The sequence below is a fragment of the Bos taurus genome, chromosome 24, assembly GCF_002263795.3.
Source record: "Bos taurus isolate L1 Dominette 01449 registration number 42190680 breed Hereford chromosome 24, ARS-UCD2.0, whole genome shotgun sequence".
Classification (NCBI taxonomy): Eukaryota; Metazoa; Chordata; class Mammalia; order Artiodactyla; family Bovidae; genus Bos; species Bos taurus.
Window position 1 is genome coordinate 30,710,940 of NC_037351.1, and position 14,643 is coordinate 30,725,582.

At 33.6% G+C, this 14,643-nt stretch overlaps 1 protein-coding gene across 8 annotated transcripts in view; it reads left to right on the forward strand.

The window, feature by feature from the left end:
• The window catches only part of SS18 (SS18 subunit of BAF chromatin remodeling complex), a 76,437-nt gene that overhangs the window by 41,143 nt on the left and 20,651 nt on the right, over positions 1–14,643 (forward strand). For 7 of the 8 annotated variants that reach the window (XM_005224072.5, XM_005224073.4, XM_059880977.1 and 4 more), the window contains 3 exon segments: positions 1,773–1,994; positions 12,130–12,297; positions 12,949–13,053. In XM_005224072.5, the coding sequence (XP_005224129.1) occupies positions 1,773–1,994; positions 12,130–12,297; positions 12,949–13,053 (495 nt within the window). 8 annotated transcript variants of the gene reach the window in all.

Here is a 14,643-nt window from a genome sequence, read left to right on the forward strand (position 1 = left end):
TCCATGGGATTTTCCAGGCAAGAGTATATTTTGGAGACCACTCAGTATATAAAGAGCTTCCTCGTTGTTTTTGATGACTGTATTACATTCTTTTTATGGATGCCTCTCATTTATTTGGACAGTTTCCTTCTGATAGAAATATAGGTTATTTCTAGTCTTTTGGTATTAAAAATTATGCTGTTATGAATATGCCTGTGAAATATAAATAAGTAAACAAATTTACAGTTTTGTATCCATATCCATATACACTCAAAAACTTGTATATTTATAGGATAAAGTCCTAGAACTAAAATTGCTAGGTTAAAGGTATATGCATTTTATAATATGGTAGTTATTGTCATATTGGTCTACATAAAAATAGTACTTATTTATACATTTATAGTCTTCCAATGAAGTATGAAAGTGCTTTTTTCTTCATAATAGGGTTGGAACAAAGCTTTTGATCTTTGCAAATCTAAAAGATTAAAAATGGATCTCATGGTTTTAATTTGCCTTTTTACTATATTAAGTGAAACAAGGAATTTTCTCATATTTATGGCCCTTTTGTAAAGCTTTTGTGTGAACTGATGTTTCATGTACTTTGCCTGTTTACTGCTGGTGGACTTTTACTTACTTAGTTTATATGTTAAGTAATTAGTTTGGTCTGTGCTATTTCTTGTAAATATTTTTTCTCAGTTAATATTTTTATTATTTAATTTTGCTTTGTTGGTCATGTGCAAATGTTTTATTTTTATGTACTCTAGTTTATAAATCTTTTATAGTTGTGAAAAGCGCTTCCACTCTAAGTTTATTTTAGAAATTCTCCAGTTTGAAAGACTCTTTTATGGTTTCCTTACTTTTTCTTTCTTCTTTTACATCTGGACTTAGTTTTGCTAGAAAAAACATGGTAGGGAATCCAGCCTGTGTTTTTCCAGATGTCTACTCAGTTGTCACAACATCACTTATTGAATTATCTTTCTTTTGCTCACAGATACCTAATCTCAGAACCATTGTTGTTTACCAGATTGTGCTTTGGGGTCAGTTTTTAGATTGTGCTCTAGGTTCACTGATGTGTTAATTTGTTCATTTATGTGTTAGCACTACACATTTTAAATTCAGCTTCCTATGTTTTGGTCTCTTATAAAGCAAGTCCTCCTTCATACTGTTGTTTTTTTTTTTTTTTTAATTTTTCTAGAATGTTTCTGGCTTTTCAAAAGCATCAGTTTCTTAGTCTGTAAAATGAGAATAGTAGTCCACCTCACACTATTTGCTATCATTCAAGTGAAGCATTTACTTTTTTTGCTATTGATTAAATACTCAATACTTTGGAGAAGGCAGTGGCACCCCACACCAGTACTCTTGCCTGGAAAATCCCATGGATGGAGGAGCCTGGTGGGCTGCAGTCCATGGGGTTGCTAAGAGCTGGACACGACTGAGCTACTTCACTTTCACTTTTCACTTCCATGCATTGGAGAAGGAAATGGCAACCCACTCCAGTGTTCTTGCCTAGAGAATCCCAGGGACAGGGGAGCCTGGTGGGCTGCCGTCTCTGGGGTCACACAGAGTCGGACACGACTGAAACGACTTAGCAGCAGCAGCAGCAGCAGTCCTCCTCACAGTATTTGCTATCATTCAAGTAAAGCATTTACTTTTTTTGCTACTGATTAAATACTCAAGTTATTATTTGGTATTACTATTGCATTAATGCAAAAAAAAAAAAAGCTTTTTAAGGTACTTTTGTATAGATCATCTGTTTAACTTTCATATTTTGGTTTTGATCACTTTTCTTCAAGGGCCCAACCATATCCCTATGCAGGGACCTGGACCCAATCAACTTAATATGACAAACAGTTCCATGAACATGCCTTCAAGTAGCCACGGGTCCATGGGAGGTTACAACCATTCCGTGCCATCATCCCAGAGCATGCCGGTACAGAACCAGATGACCATGAGTCAAGGACAGCCCATGGGAAACTACGGCCCCAGACCAAATATGAGTATGCAGCCAAACCAAGGTAAGTTAGCTTTCTTTATACCCTTCTCGACTAGAATGCTCCATTAGCTGTTGAAAATCAGTTTTTTCAAAATGTTAGCTGATTTTCAAAAAAACAAGTTTGAATTAAGTCATACTCAGAAAAGGAACATCAGGTTTGAAACCAGCTGAAAATAATTTTTTTCTTTTACATTTAGGAATTAAATTGCTCAGTTTAGCTTTTTAAGCTTATTTATTTTTATATTTTTTGGACAGTTTGAGACCGTATTTTTGGATTTTGAAGCTAATTGGTGAATAGCAGAACATTTGGTTAGACCTAGAGAATTGAGAAAATAGAATTTTATTTTATTAAGTACACTCCTTAAAAAGCATCTGCTCTGTGGTTCATTTTACTTGTGAAGAATATATTAATTTTCTTTGAATCTTCCTTGATTTAATGTTTTCTGATGCTGTGTTTCAGCATTAAAGGTAATTTTAAGGTAATTTGTTGTTAGAATGTTCAGTGGAGGTGCTGCTGTATTCTTGTATTATTAGAGTGGTGTGAAGTCTATTAAAGTTTATTACCAATCTCAGAGAATGAAATTGTTATCATGTTTCTCTTTTAAGTATTCTTGTGAATAATAACTAAAAACCAGTAAGTGGCGCTCTGTTCTGCTAATTGCCTGTTAAAACATTTGGCCTGTTGCCAGCTTAAAGCTATTTCAATTATGAAATGTGATGAGGTTAAGAGTCTCAGATAGAATTAAATGTATTTGCAATAAAATTGTCTAGATTTTGCTTATGAAAAACAAATCACCAAAATACACCCAGATAAAGGAAGTTAATATTAATCTGTTGATCATTATTTTTGATGAAATAATATATTGTGATTTAAAAATCTGCAGATATTTTCTGTAATTTTGGTAAAATACACTAGAAACAAAGGTAGATAAATGGAACAAATTGTCAGTGAACATAGCTTCACAGAACTGGCACTTGTTCCATTCTTTTACCTTGAAAGTTGTTGAGTGCCCATTATGGAATATTTCCTTTTTTAAGTTATATCAAATAAAGGTTCAAAACCACAGCAAGATCCAGTCAGTGCTAGATTAGGAGTGGTTCAGATGTTTCCTATACAGTTTGATTACCAGGAAAGAGAGCAAAAAAATAAGCGATAGTGATTCTTTACAGCAACCACCGTAATAATGGTGGCACACTTCTTAGAAAAACATGCGTGAAAATGGATGTTGCTGCAGCATGGATTGATACGGCATCTTAAGATTTGAAGGGGCGTCCCAGGTGTCTCAGTGGTAAAGAATCCGCCTACAGTACAGGAGACCTGGGTTTGAACCCTGGGTGAGGAAGATCCCCTGGAGAAGGAAATGGCAACCCACTCCAGTATTCTTGCCTGGGAAATCCCACGGACAGAGGAGCCTGGCAGGTTACAGCCCATAGGTTCTCGAAAGAGTCAGACGCAACTGAGCATGCACTTAAGGTTTGAAGAAGAAAAATAACATGTGCAGCAGGGTGTATGGAGAAAATAGTTTTACTGTTTTTGGAAAAGGAGTTAAAGTTTTATAGGAGTTTCTGTTCAAAACATAGCCACCAGCTATTACTGTTTTTGAAATTAAAATTATTTTTCTTTTATTGAGTTACAGTTAACATACTGTATTAGTTTCAGGTGTATAGCATAATGATTTGATAGCTTCGTGCATTATGAAATGATCACAAGTCCACTTATCATGTTATTGAACTAAATTGTTAAATATTACTGTATTCCCTATGTGTACTTTATACCACCATGACTTACTTATTTTATACCTGGAAGTTTGTGCTTCTTAACCTCTCTCACCCATTTTGTGCATCACCCCCAACACCCCACAGTGTTCTTCTGAAAAATGTCATATTTGTATCAATGTATAGTTTTTTCTTTTTTTAGAACTTATTTTTTTTCTTTGTTCTCATAATTTTTGAATTTATGAATAGAAAATAGACTGTATAAAACATGACTTTGAGGATCTGATTTAGAAATAAAAGCTACATTTCAAGAGAAAAGAGGATGTTAGGGAGGAAATTACCATTGTTTTAAAAAATCTCTTCAGGACAAATATAACGTTTTTCAGTTAAATTTTGACATTTCAGAATCAAGAACCACCAAAGAAAATTACAATTACCATGGAAAAAGGAGGGAAAGTTATATGAGTTTTTAGCAATACTTGCTTTCTTAATCACAAATAAAAAACTTTTCAGTTAAATTTCTTATAAAAATATTTTGGAATTCCTTATAAAAATATTTTAATGACGTGGTACCTGTTGGATTTTTAAAAACTTGTTCAGCATGATATATTTTATTTGAAGTTTTAATGTTTATTTTATTATAAAACCTTTCCTTAGATAGTTTTATAAAAATAACCTATATGTTTTACATTAAATTTTTTCTGTTTTGATAAATAGGTGAAAGAAATTAGAGGAGACTACATTTTAAAATATTTTAAGCAAAAGCTTAGAGGAATACCAATATTCTATAAAAGGAAATTTTTCTACTTTAAAAATTTTTTGTTAATATTTGTTGAGATATTATTTGCTGTTCTTTGAGTTAATTCAGATTTCAAAACGTTGAGATCTTTTAACTATCTGCTTATTTCTGTATACATATCCCTACATCAAGAGCTATTAGAAAAAAAAATGTTAAAACCACTTACTTTTTAATAATGAAATTTATTAAATATTTAATAATGAAATAGTGGGATTTCTTAGATTAAATCTCTGTCCAATGACAAACGAAGGGGAGAAAAGCCAGTCCAGATAATTATGTTTTAAAAACAAATAGCAATTATTTAACCTTTGTGACGTTAATAATTATTAATTATTTAGGTGACATATTTGGGTACTTTATTTGATGATGTCATAGTAGTTTTCTAAATAGAACGTTGCAGGTCAAGACCTAGATGTGTTTTATTCTGATATTTTTGAAGTGGCTTTGTTTTTTACCCTCTCTCCTTTCCTTTCCTTTCCTTCTTTTTTTCCTCCTGTCTTTGAAAATGAAATTCAGGAGGAAAAAAGTACTCGTCTAAAAATTTGGCATGTATTTTGGAGTCTGATTGAAATTAATTCAAAGGATACATTTTCAGTTTATCATTTTGATTGTTTAAAAAAGGAAGGAGAAGCAGCATGATAATTTATACTCATAGTTCTAATGTAAAAGGGGACATTGTGTACTAATGTTATAGTAAAAGTATCATTTCTGGCAATGAAATTATGGAATGTCTTTGGATGTCATTAATCTCTAAAAGCTGTTTTCAGCTTTTAAATTTTTACTGAAAAGTTGAAAAATAATAGTAAACCAAATTAATGCAAGGTCTGATATAGTGAAAACATGTAGACCTACCACACCAAACATGTCATTTCAAAAAGCTGAATAAAAAATTGGCCCCATTTAATTTACTGATTACTATATTCATGGTCATTAAAAAATTATAAGTTAAATGAACTTATATGACAGTGGCATTGCAGTTGGTGCCTACCTTTTTTTAGTTGTAGCTTTATGCATATCTATGAATTGAGAAAGCAAATATTTTTAAATTTAGCCTTTAGTGTATATTCTCTTATGAGGACTACTGTTTTTAGATGAGTGGTTTAGCAAGTTTTTAATGTTAATTTCTTTCTTAAATTGCTGCACAGTGTTGTAAATAGTTAATCCGACCTACTTCCTGTGTTATTTTAACTACTATCCAGGTTATGTTCAGTGATGTTCACTTTGAACTTTAGGAGTAAGGCTCATGTTCACAGTTGATCACCTTCTTACATGTTGGATCTACTCACTTACGTAGAGAGCGTCAGCTCCACTGCAGTTCAGATACAGCTCCAAAGAGGCAGAGGTTTGCCTCTTTTGTTCTGGGGTCTAGAACAAAACCTGGGGGTAGGCCTGCAGATCTGTCTTTTCAGTGAATGGGAACTGAAACCAAATATTACATGATAACCCAGAAAGATGGAGAGTTAGTGCCTTAAAGATGTTTCTTTAAAAGTCTAATTAATTTGAGTAGAGTAGTAGGCTTTCTGGAACAAAAGTTAACATTTGATAGAACCAGCATATTTTTCATTCCCAGGCATTAGTGATTATAGCTTCCCAGATTTTAACACCATTTTACTTACTTATTACATATTCAAACATAAGGATTTTCGCAGATTGTTATGTTTGTGTTAAAGCATATATTTCACAAGTTCCAGGTATGCTATACAATTCTTCAGACTTGGATCCAGGTCTTGGCCCCATAGATGACTGTGTATGGGACCTCTATCTAATTTTCTTAATTTCTTTAAGTAAGATTAAGTGAGATGATGCATTTAAAAATCCTGATTCCATAATTATTTGTATAATTGACATAAAATGAGACCAAGGGTTTTTGTAATAATGAAAACTTGAGATCTGTTTATTGGCGATTGTCTTCTTTAGCCATAAGACCTAATTTATCTCTGGCTTTAGTTTTGTTTGAACAGTATTAAGAAAGTCTTGATTCATTTAGCTAATAAGTTGCAAGTGATAATGATGTGATCTAGAAGCTTGACATTAGAGTAGTGGGAAATTTCAGTACTTTTACCATATAAATATGAAGGGCAAAAAAATATTGTCATAGCCAGGTTTGTTTACTCTTATTTTACAGTGGTTTATTGTCAGTTATATATTCAGTTTTTTTAGAAACTGCCAAAGTGATTACCAAAGTAGGCTCTCCCATTTTACCATCCCAGCAGCACAGTGCATGTGGGATCCGCTTTCTTCAGATATTTGCCAGCATTTGGTATTGTCAGTTATTTTTTAATCTGAGCTGTTCTAAAAATGAGTAGTAGATCACATCTCTTTGTGGCCTTAATTTGCATCTCCCCAATGGCTAGTGATGCTGAACATCTTTTCACGTGCTTATTTGCCATCTGTATATCCTCTTCAGTGAAATGTCTCTTAATGTCTTTTTCCTATTTTCTAGTTGAATTATTTTCTAACTGTTGAGTTTTGAGAAATCTTCGTATATTCTTTTAGGATTAATTTAAAATTTTTCTCCCAGTTTTTTTTTTTAGTGTAAAATTTCGAACATATAGAAAACTTGAAGGAATTGTACCTGTATAGTTGTCTCCTGTATTCTACTCATCCATTAATGGCATCTTCTTTTTAAATGCATTTCCGAGTGTTTTGCAGATATTATTATACTTTTGCCCATTAATACTTTGGTCTGCATAGCATTTGAACACAACGTTTAAAAATTTTTCCTTTTTCTTTTAATAGTTTTTTTTTTTTTACATTTACATACAATGAAATACAAAAATCTTAAGTGTCTCATTCACTGGGTTTTGATGTATTTGTAACACATGTACTCCTTGGCCTTCGTTTTATAACTAACATTTTAGGTGCCTTTATGGGATGCCGTTTTACTCCGGTTTAAATATTTTGTGTTAACCATAATCTAGCTTCTTTTATGGTAAAAGGGGATGATTGATTTGCTTTTTCTGTTAGAAGTCTTTATCTCAAAGTGTAATCCTAAGACCACTGGCATCATCAGGGGTACCTGTTAAAACAAGATTTGTCTGCTCTACCCCGTGCCCGCTAAATGAGAATCTCTAGGGGTAAATTTTAGAAATTACATTTTACAAATCTTCCAAGTCATGCCTGTTTACATAGCCCATTCCATCTGAAGTTTTTCTGGGCAGGATAATCTCTCCTGAACCTGATGCTTCCTAAGTTTCAGCTTTCATGCTAAGTTGACACAAAGCTGTATGTTCTCAGATAGCCTGTGTCCGTGGCTTCCTGTTTGGGCAAGATGGGGACTTTACTTTCACAGCAGATTGTCACTTGTGTCCCATAAATCTAGAGCTTTTGGAATTCCTTTCAGTCTACAGTAGATGCAGTCTACAGGGTTTTTGTTTTTGAATTAATATTATTATATAGTATAGTTGAAACTATTTAGAGGAGTTGACTGAGAAATTGCATAGCTTTTTGCTTTGCCAGATTTATGAAGGCACAACACATCCCTTTTCTAATTTTCAATCATCAGAAAGCTAAATATATAATCTAATCCTCAGACTAGTTTGTAGAGATGCCTATGATGTAGAATTATGCCCTTGAGAATCCAGGACTTCTTAACTTAGCACTAATGACATGTTGAGTTACCTAAATCTCTATTGTGGGGGGCCTACCCTGTGCACTGAGATATTTAGCCGTATTTCTGTCTTGTACCCACTAGGTGGCAGTAGCAACCCCAGCACCTGTGGAGACAACCACAAATGTCTCCGAACTTTACTGAATATCCCCTGGGGACAAAATCACTCAGGGTTGAAAATCACAGCCTTAAGAAATGGTTACTGTAAGAACTGCATGTAAGGGTGGTCTGTGTTACTGAAGAAGCTTAGCAACAATAACAAAAGTTTTTGATACTGTTATGTTTCAGTACTTTTTAAATACTTTCATGGGATTTCTCTAAAAATTGTTCTTTTTACTAGATAAAATCTGTCATGGTTCTATTTCTTCATTGGTTGCTAGGAAATTCAGCTCAGTTTGCACTAGTTAACAGTGACTTTACTAAACTCCTGAGATTTTCTTACTTAGCTCTTGTTCTTTTATCCTTGATGTTTTTTTCTAAATGTCTTATGAACCACTTAAAACTCTTGATGAAGGCAGGTTTAGATTTTAGGTAAGTAAAGAATCCTATTCACTTTAAATGGCATTTTAATAGGTAGTGGGTTAGCTAATTGAATTTACTGAAATACAGGGATTTTCTTCTTGCAAATAAAGCATTAGTAATGCTTTCAAATGAGAGCTATAAATGGTTTAGTTTGAGATTGAATGGTTAAGGAACAAGTAGTAAAATGTGGGCAATAGGTGATGAAAGATGAACAGGCAAATGGGCTTGTAGTGGATATTATCTACATGGGTTTGTATTCATTCTTACTATAACACAGAGATAATAGATGAAGAGAAGGAACGTACTGTATTCTAGGATTTTATTATTACAGCGATCATGTTATGTAGGACTGTTTTTCTCGGAGATATTACATTGGAGAAGTCTGATTTGACTTTGGAGGAGAGGTACATATTATGGCTAAGAGCATGGTTTAGATTTCTCACCATCTCCTGGCCATGCAACTTTAGGTAAGAGTCTTAATGCTTGTATGCCTTGTTTTCTTACTTATAAAGTGAAGTTGACAACAATACTATCTGTTTCATAGGGTTTGAGGAGGATAAATAATAGACATAAAGCTCTAAGCTTAATGCCTGGGCCATAAGTGTTCATTAACTGTTAGCTGTCATTTTTAATCTTCATTTAAAATTATTCATAGATTAATGATATGACTTTAGAGTTTTATTATTTTGCATCTCAAGATATGATTAAAATATAGGACATTGTTTCTGTAGAGTATTTGATTGTAGGATCTTTGTATATATCATCCTTTATAGTACTTCTTAGTGTCAGAAAGGTTTATGTGAAAGATAAACATAGCCTTTAAGCATATAGTAATGTGAAATGTCACACTTTGTAGAAAATGGTTATAATAGACTCATTTTGTAATCTTTACTCTGTAGCACAAATTTTTAGAACTTCTTTTGGGGTAGCCTTTTGAGGTTTAGCGCTCTTATTTCCATTAGTATCTCAGTAGATAATACACATTTATTTGGCATAGTGTAACATATTTCATTATCATAAGAAAAACAATATGCTTTCTAAACAATCAGAATTTAAGTTGTAACTTTTTTTAATAGGTAAGGCTTCAAGGAAGAAGATGGGAAGTGCCGTGTTTAGCCGTGCTCTCCTGCTCTGTTTTTTGCAGTTTTAGGCTTGATCTTGAGTGATGTCATGGATCCTTAGAGGGAGAGCAGTGACAGAAAATAAAAGAAGGGTGGTAATTGAGCTCTCTGGGATTGGAACTGCTGACAGTCCCAAAAGATAAAGCTCAAGTGGCATGGTCTTTTCTATCTAGGGCTTAAGCTAGCATTACTTTTCTCCTTTATAGCAAACCTGAGAACTTTGTTATTACTGTGTCTTTCTGGATTTTTCCCCAACTGTTCTGTTTTTGCTTTCTTTCTCCTTTAATTTTGGTTCCACTGCATATTATATGCTTTAATTTTATAGTGATCTTCTGTTAAAACAAGAGATCTTTAATCACTGTTGAAGAAGAAAGACAAGGCAAAACCTTCATTTACTGGAAATGAATTCTGTAAATGGTCAGTTATGCTGCCTATTCTATTATGTATGCTAGTGTTCAATATACAAAATGTTTTGATAATTGTAACCTGAATTAAAGTAGTATTTTGAAACTTTTTCATTGCATAATTTGCTTCTGAACTACTCACTGGGCTATAGCTGGAGCAGAGGCAGTGACGAATAGTGGAATAAATGTGCTTTGAAATCTAACTGGAGTTTTGCCTGATTCCCAGTTGATGTCTATTAGCTAATATAATCTTGATCTTAGGATTTCTTGGCTGAACACTTGACAGGTAGGATCCTTACCTCTGGTGGTTGTTAGTGATTGACATGAAGTAAACGTGAACATAAGTGCATTCTGTGTCAGATTGTCTGTCCCCTTCCAGTCTCTACTGAACTGTCTTATCCCTACAATTGAGTTCACTTCCTTGTTGAAAACAAAGTCCCAGAGTAACCTTTGAAAGACTTATATTTATGACAAAATTAGAAGGAAAAAGAAATTTGAAAAGAAGCAGAATAGAAGAAGGCAGATAGGAGAAAAACGAATTTTTAGCTCTGATAGAGTACTTCTTTAGATAGCCAGTTCTTCATATTGGAAAAGAGTGAATTCTCTGTGCTCACATTGTTCCTGGTGTTTTAAGTCAGAAATATATTTAAAGAGATGGGTGTGTTGCATTTTAAATTTTTATGTAAATTGTGATCTTTTGGCTCATCTGGACAATTTTATCTGTACAACTTCTCTAATTCTTTCCCCAAGTCAGTGAAGGTGGGATGGGGCATGTAGCTATTTAAGCAGGAAATTGGGAGACAACTCATACATGCTTCTCAGGCAGTAATGGTTATAATGTCCGAATGTTGAGCTCCACATATCGTAACTTAGCCCAGTGACCCTCTGAGCTACCTACTTTGTTGGACGGGCGACACAGAACTTCATGGTCATTGCTGATTATATCACGTGATGCATTTTTACTGTTGCCAGTGTGATACTGTAGCGGTGGCTGTTCCACTATCTGCATATTGCTCACTCAAGAAACTACGCAGTTCTGATTTCTAAGTCTATGGCTTATTGTAATTCTCTGCCTAGGTATTTTTTGACTGTGTTAGAGGTTATTAAGCATTTTATAGCCTTTGATTTTAGGAAGACCGTTATAGTTTATAAATCTTAGAGTTGAAAAAACTTCCTAGTGGCTCAACTGGTAAAGAACCATCCTGCCAGTGAAGGAGACACAAGAGATAAAAGAGTTCGGTCCCTGGGTCCGGTAGATCCCCTGGAGAAGGAAATGGCAACCTGCTCTAGTGTTTTTGCCTGGAAAATCCCATAGACAGAGGAGCCCGGCAGACTGCAGTCCATGGCGTCACAAAGAGTCAGACGTGACTGAACACACATACTCACAAAGTTGAAAAATAGAAGACCCTTAGGTTTTTGTTTTAAAATTGTGTATGAAGTTCCACTGATACAAGTAGTACATTTATACATGTGTTTGTAGATTCCCTATTGTTACATAATGATTGGGCATTGAAAAAGGAAAAAGACATACCCAGGAATTAGATTTCTTTCCCTCTGTTTAAGTACTCATTTGCTGTGTGATTTTTGTGGTTTTCTTTGTTTTGAGATATTTTCTTATGTAGCATAAGATTCTGTGTTTTCTGGAAAGGTTGTCTGGATAAATATTATATAGTACATAATGAAACATATATGCATTTGGGAAGGTCATATATTGTAACCACTCTGTTTTTTAAGAAATTGCTACAATATTCTTCCAGTGGAATTCAAATCAGCTATGGTGGATCACTTGTTTTCCCTAGTTTGCAGGTTATTTTAGGCACGTGAACTGTAGTTCAAAGATTTGCTTGTATTACTTGAAGTCAGTTTATCTTCCAATAAATTACCTAGTTTAGGGACTATATGACAATAAAAGAAGTTTGTATTTCTTTTAAGATGTTTAAGTTAAATGCCAGCAATTATGTGTGTAATGTTTTGTCTGTTTTCAGGTCCAGTGATGCACCAGCAGCCTCCTTCTCAACAGTACAACATGCCCCAGGGAGGTGGGCAGCATTACCAAGGCCAGCAGCCACCAATGGGAATGATGAGTCAAGTTAACCAAGGCAATCATATGCTGGGTCAGAGGCAGATCCCTCCCTATAGACCACCTCAACAGGGTACGGCTCCACGGGGAAAAATTCTCACAGTGCTCGAAAGGCTTTCCATTTTAACAAACTTTTCATATAGGCAAAGTTAGAGCCTTTTCTTTCTTGATTTTGAAAATTATATTTTATTATTTTTCTTAAAAGGTAATGGGTATACTATGTACAGAGGGTCACGAAAAGTGGATATGAACTCCCTGGTTTATGGTTTTATTTATTCTTTTCTGGGAAAAAGTTATGTCATCAAATTATTATCATAAGCTCACTAATTTACAGCAGAAAATATTTTATTTTTGAGAAATTACTAAATGTATGATCAGAAACAAACCGTAATTTGTTTCAAACTGCTCTAATACCAGAAAGGAAATTAATTTTCTGCCAGTTTGAATCTCTTTTTAGAAAGGTAGTGTTTGTGTTTTTTGAGTTGCTGTTGTTTGATATTGCATGTATGGTCTTAACATTGATTTCTGTGAAATGTGGTATGTGTTGTTGCTGTTTGTTTATATATGTGTGTGTGTAAGAAAAGTCAGAAGTGTCTGAGATGCCAAAGCATGGGAGGGGAATCTACGGCTGAGAAATAATCTGTCCTAACATCAGATTAGACGGAATGCCTTTGATGACCCAGAGAACAAACTGTTTACATCTTGACTGGTTGTGGTTTTTCAGGCCCACCACAGCAGTACTCAGGCCAGGAAGACTATTATGGGGAACAATACAGTCATGGTGGACAAGGTCCTCCAGAAGGCATGAACCAGCAGTATTACCCTGATGGTAATCTCTCCTAATGTTAACTTTCCCATTTTCTGTCCCTGCCCAGTATTAATGTAGCTAGCTATTCAAAACGTTGTAATGAGAACGAAAAAACTAACACTGTGTTTCTTCCAAATTTAGAAACACATCGGTAATCTAAAGCATCAATCGTGGCGTTAATTTATAATCTATTTTAAAGTATATTTTGCTTGGTTATTCCATATTTGTATTGTCAGGCAACATGTTCTATCATTGAAATCCTATCTTATGTAAAAGAAGATCCTTTTATATTTGGAATTGTTCATTTGAACCAAAGCAAGTGTTACTGATTTGCTTTTTAAAAAAAACAGCTTTGTTGAGGTAATTCATACACCATAAAGTTCAACTGTTGATTTACTTTTATTCATTGTATAAATACAAAGAATATAGTTCTTGAGTATTCTACCAAATTTTATACTGTTAGTTAATATTACATATGTCTCAAAGAACTATGGTTTATATATGTTAGTTATCATTTGCATTTGAGAAAAATTTTGGAGGCTAAATTATATCCATAATATAGCTGTTTATATAGAGTTAGTAGAATAGAAAGGCATTTGAAAATCAGATTTTAACTCTAGTTATTTAGTTTAATGGTAATTTTATTTTTTAACGAGAAGGTGGCTTGTGAAAAAATGGTCAGTAAAAGATGTACTGTGTTTAGTAGTTAGCCAAGCATACAAGTAGACTTTCATCATACAGTTCTTTGTTTACCTGTATGCTTGAAAATTTTATGATACAATATTGAAGCAAAAATAATCCAGACACATAAAATTGATCAGATAGGGGTAGCTGTTCACATTACAAAGTGATCTGCCTTGTTGGAAGGATTTGCCAAAATCTTCATTTATATTAAGCTCCCTTGATATAATTAGGTAAAACTACTTAACAGAGAAACTTGGAGAAACTAAGAACTTGAAGCTGAAATGTTGAGACCATTTGACTAGAAGCTAATGTACACTAGCAGGAGGATATGACTGGTGTATCTAAAAACCATATTGTCTGCCACTTTGTGTCAGAGTGTAAATCACAAGCATTATATGGACATTGTTTTTTTCCTGCAGAGATTCTGCTTGTATAGGCAGAACAAACACTCCCTATAGAATTTTGCACACAAAATATGTTTCTTAGTGGTAGTGATAATAAGGATAATTTTGGTTAGAAAATATTTTTTAAAAAATGTTTTACTTGCCCTCAGTTATTTAGAATGTTGGAGGTTTTTTGTTTTCCTTTCACATGTAGACATTGTTTTAACTTTTTTTTCCTTGAAAAACTTTAGTTACATTTATATACTATAGGTATATTTATATTGTTACAAATACAAACTTTCTATTCAAGATAGATGTTTTCTTTGTAAATAGCAGAACTTTAAGGTTGCTATAAATAATTCTTTTATTGTACAATGGAATTAAAAAATTTAAGCCATATATCATTTTTACATAAATGTATATTAATATATTTGTCCAGTATTTACATAGAGTATTTCATTTTTAGCAACAGTTAATTTTCTTAAACAGCATTGAATGTTTTCTTACTAGATTTAGATACTTATTCCAGTAAATATGTAGATTA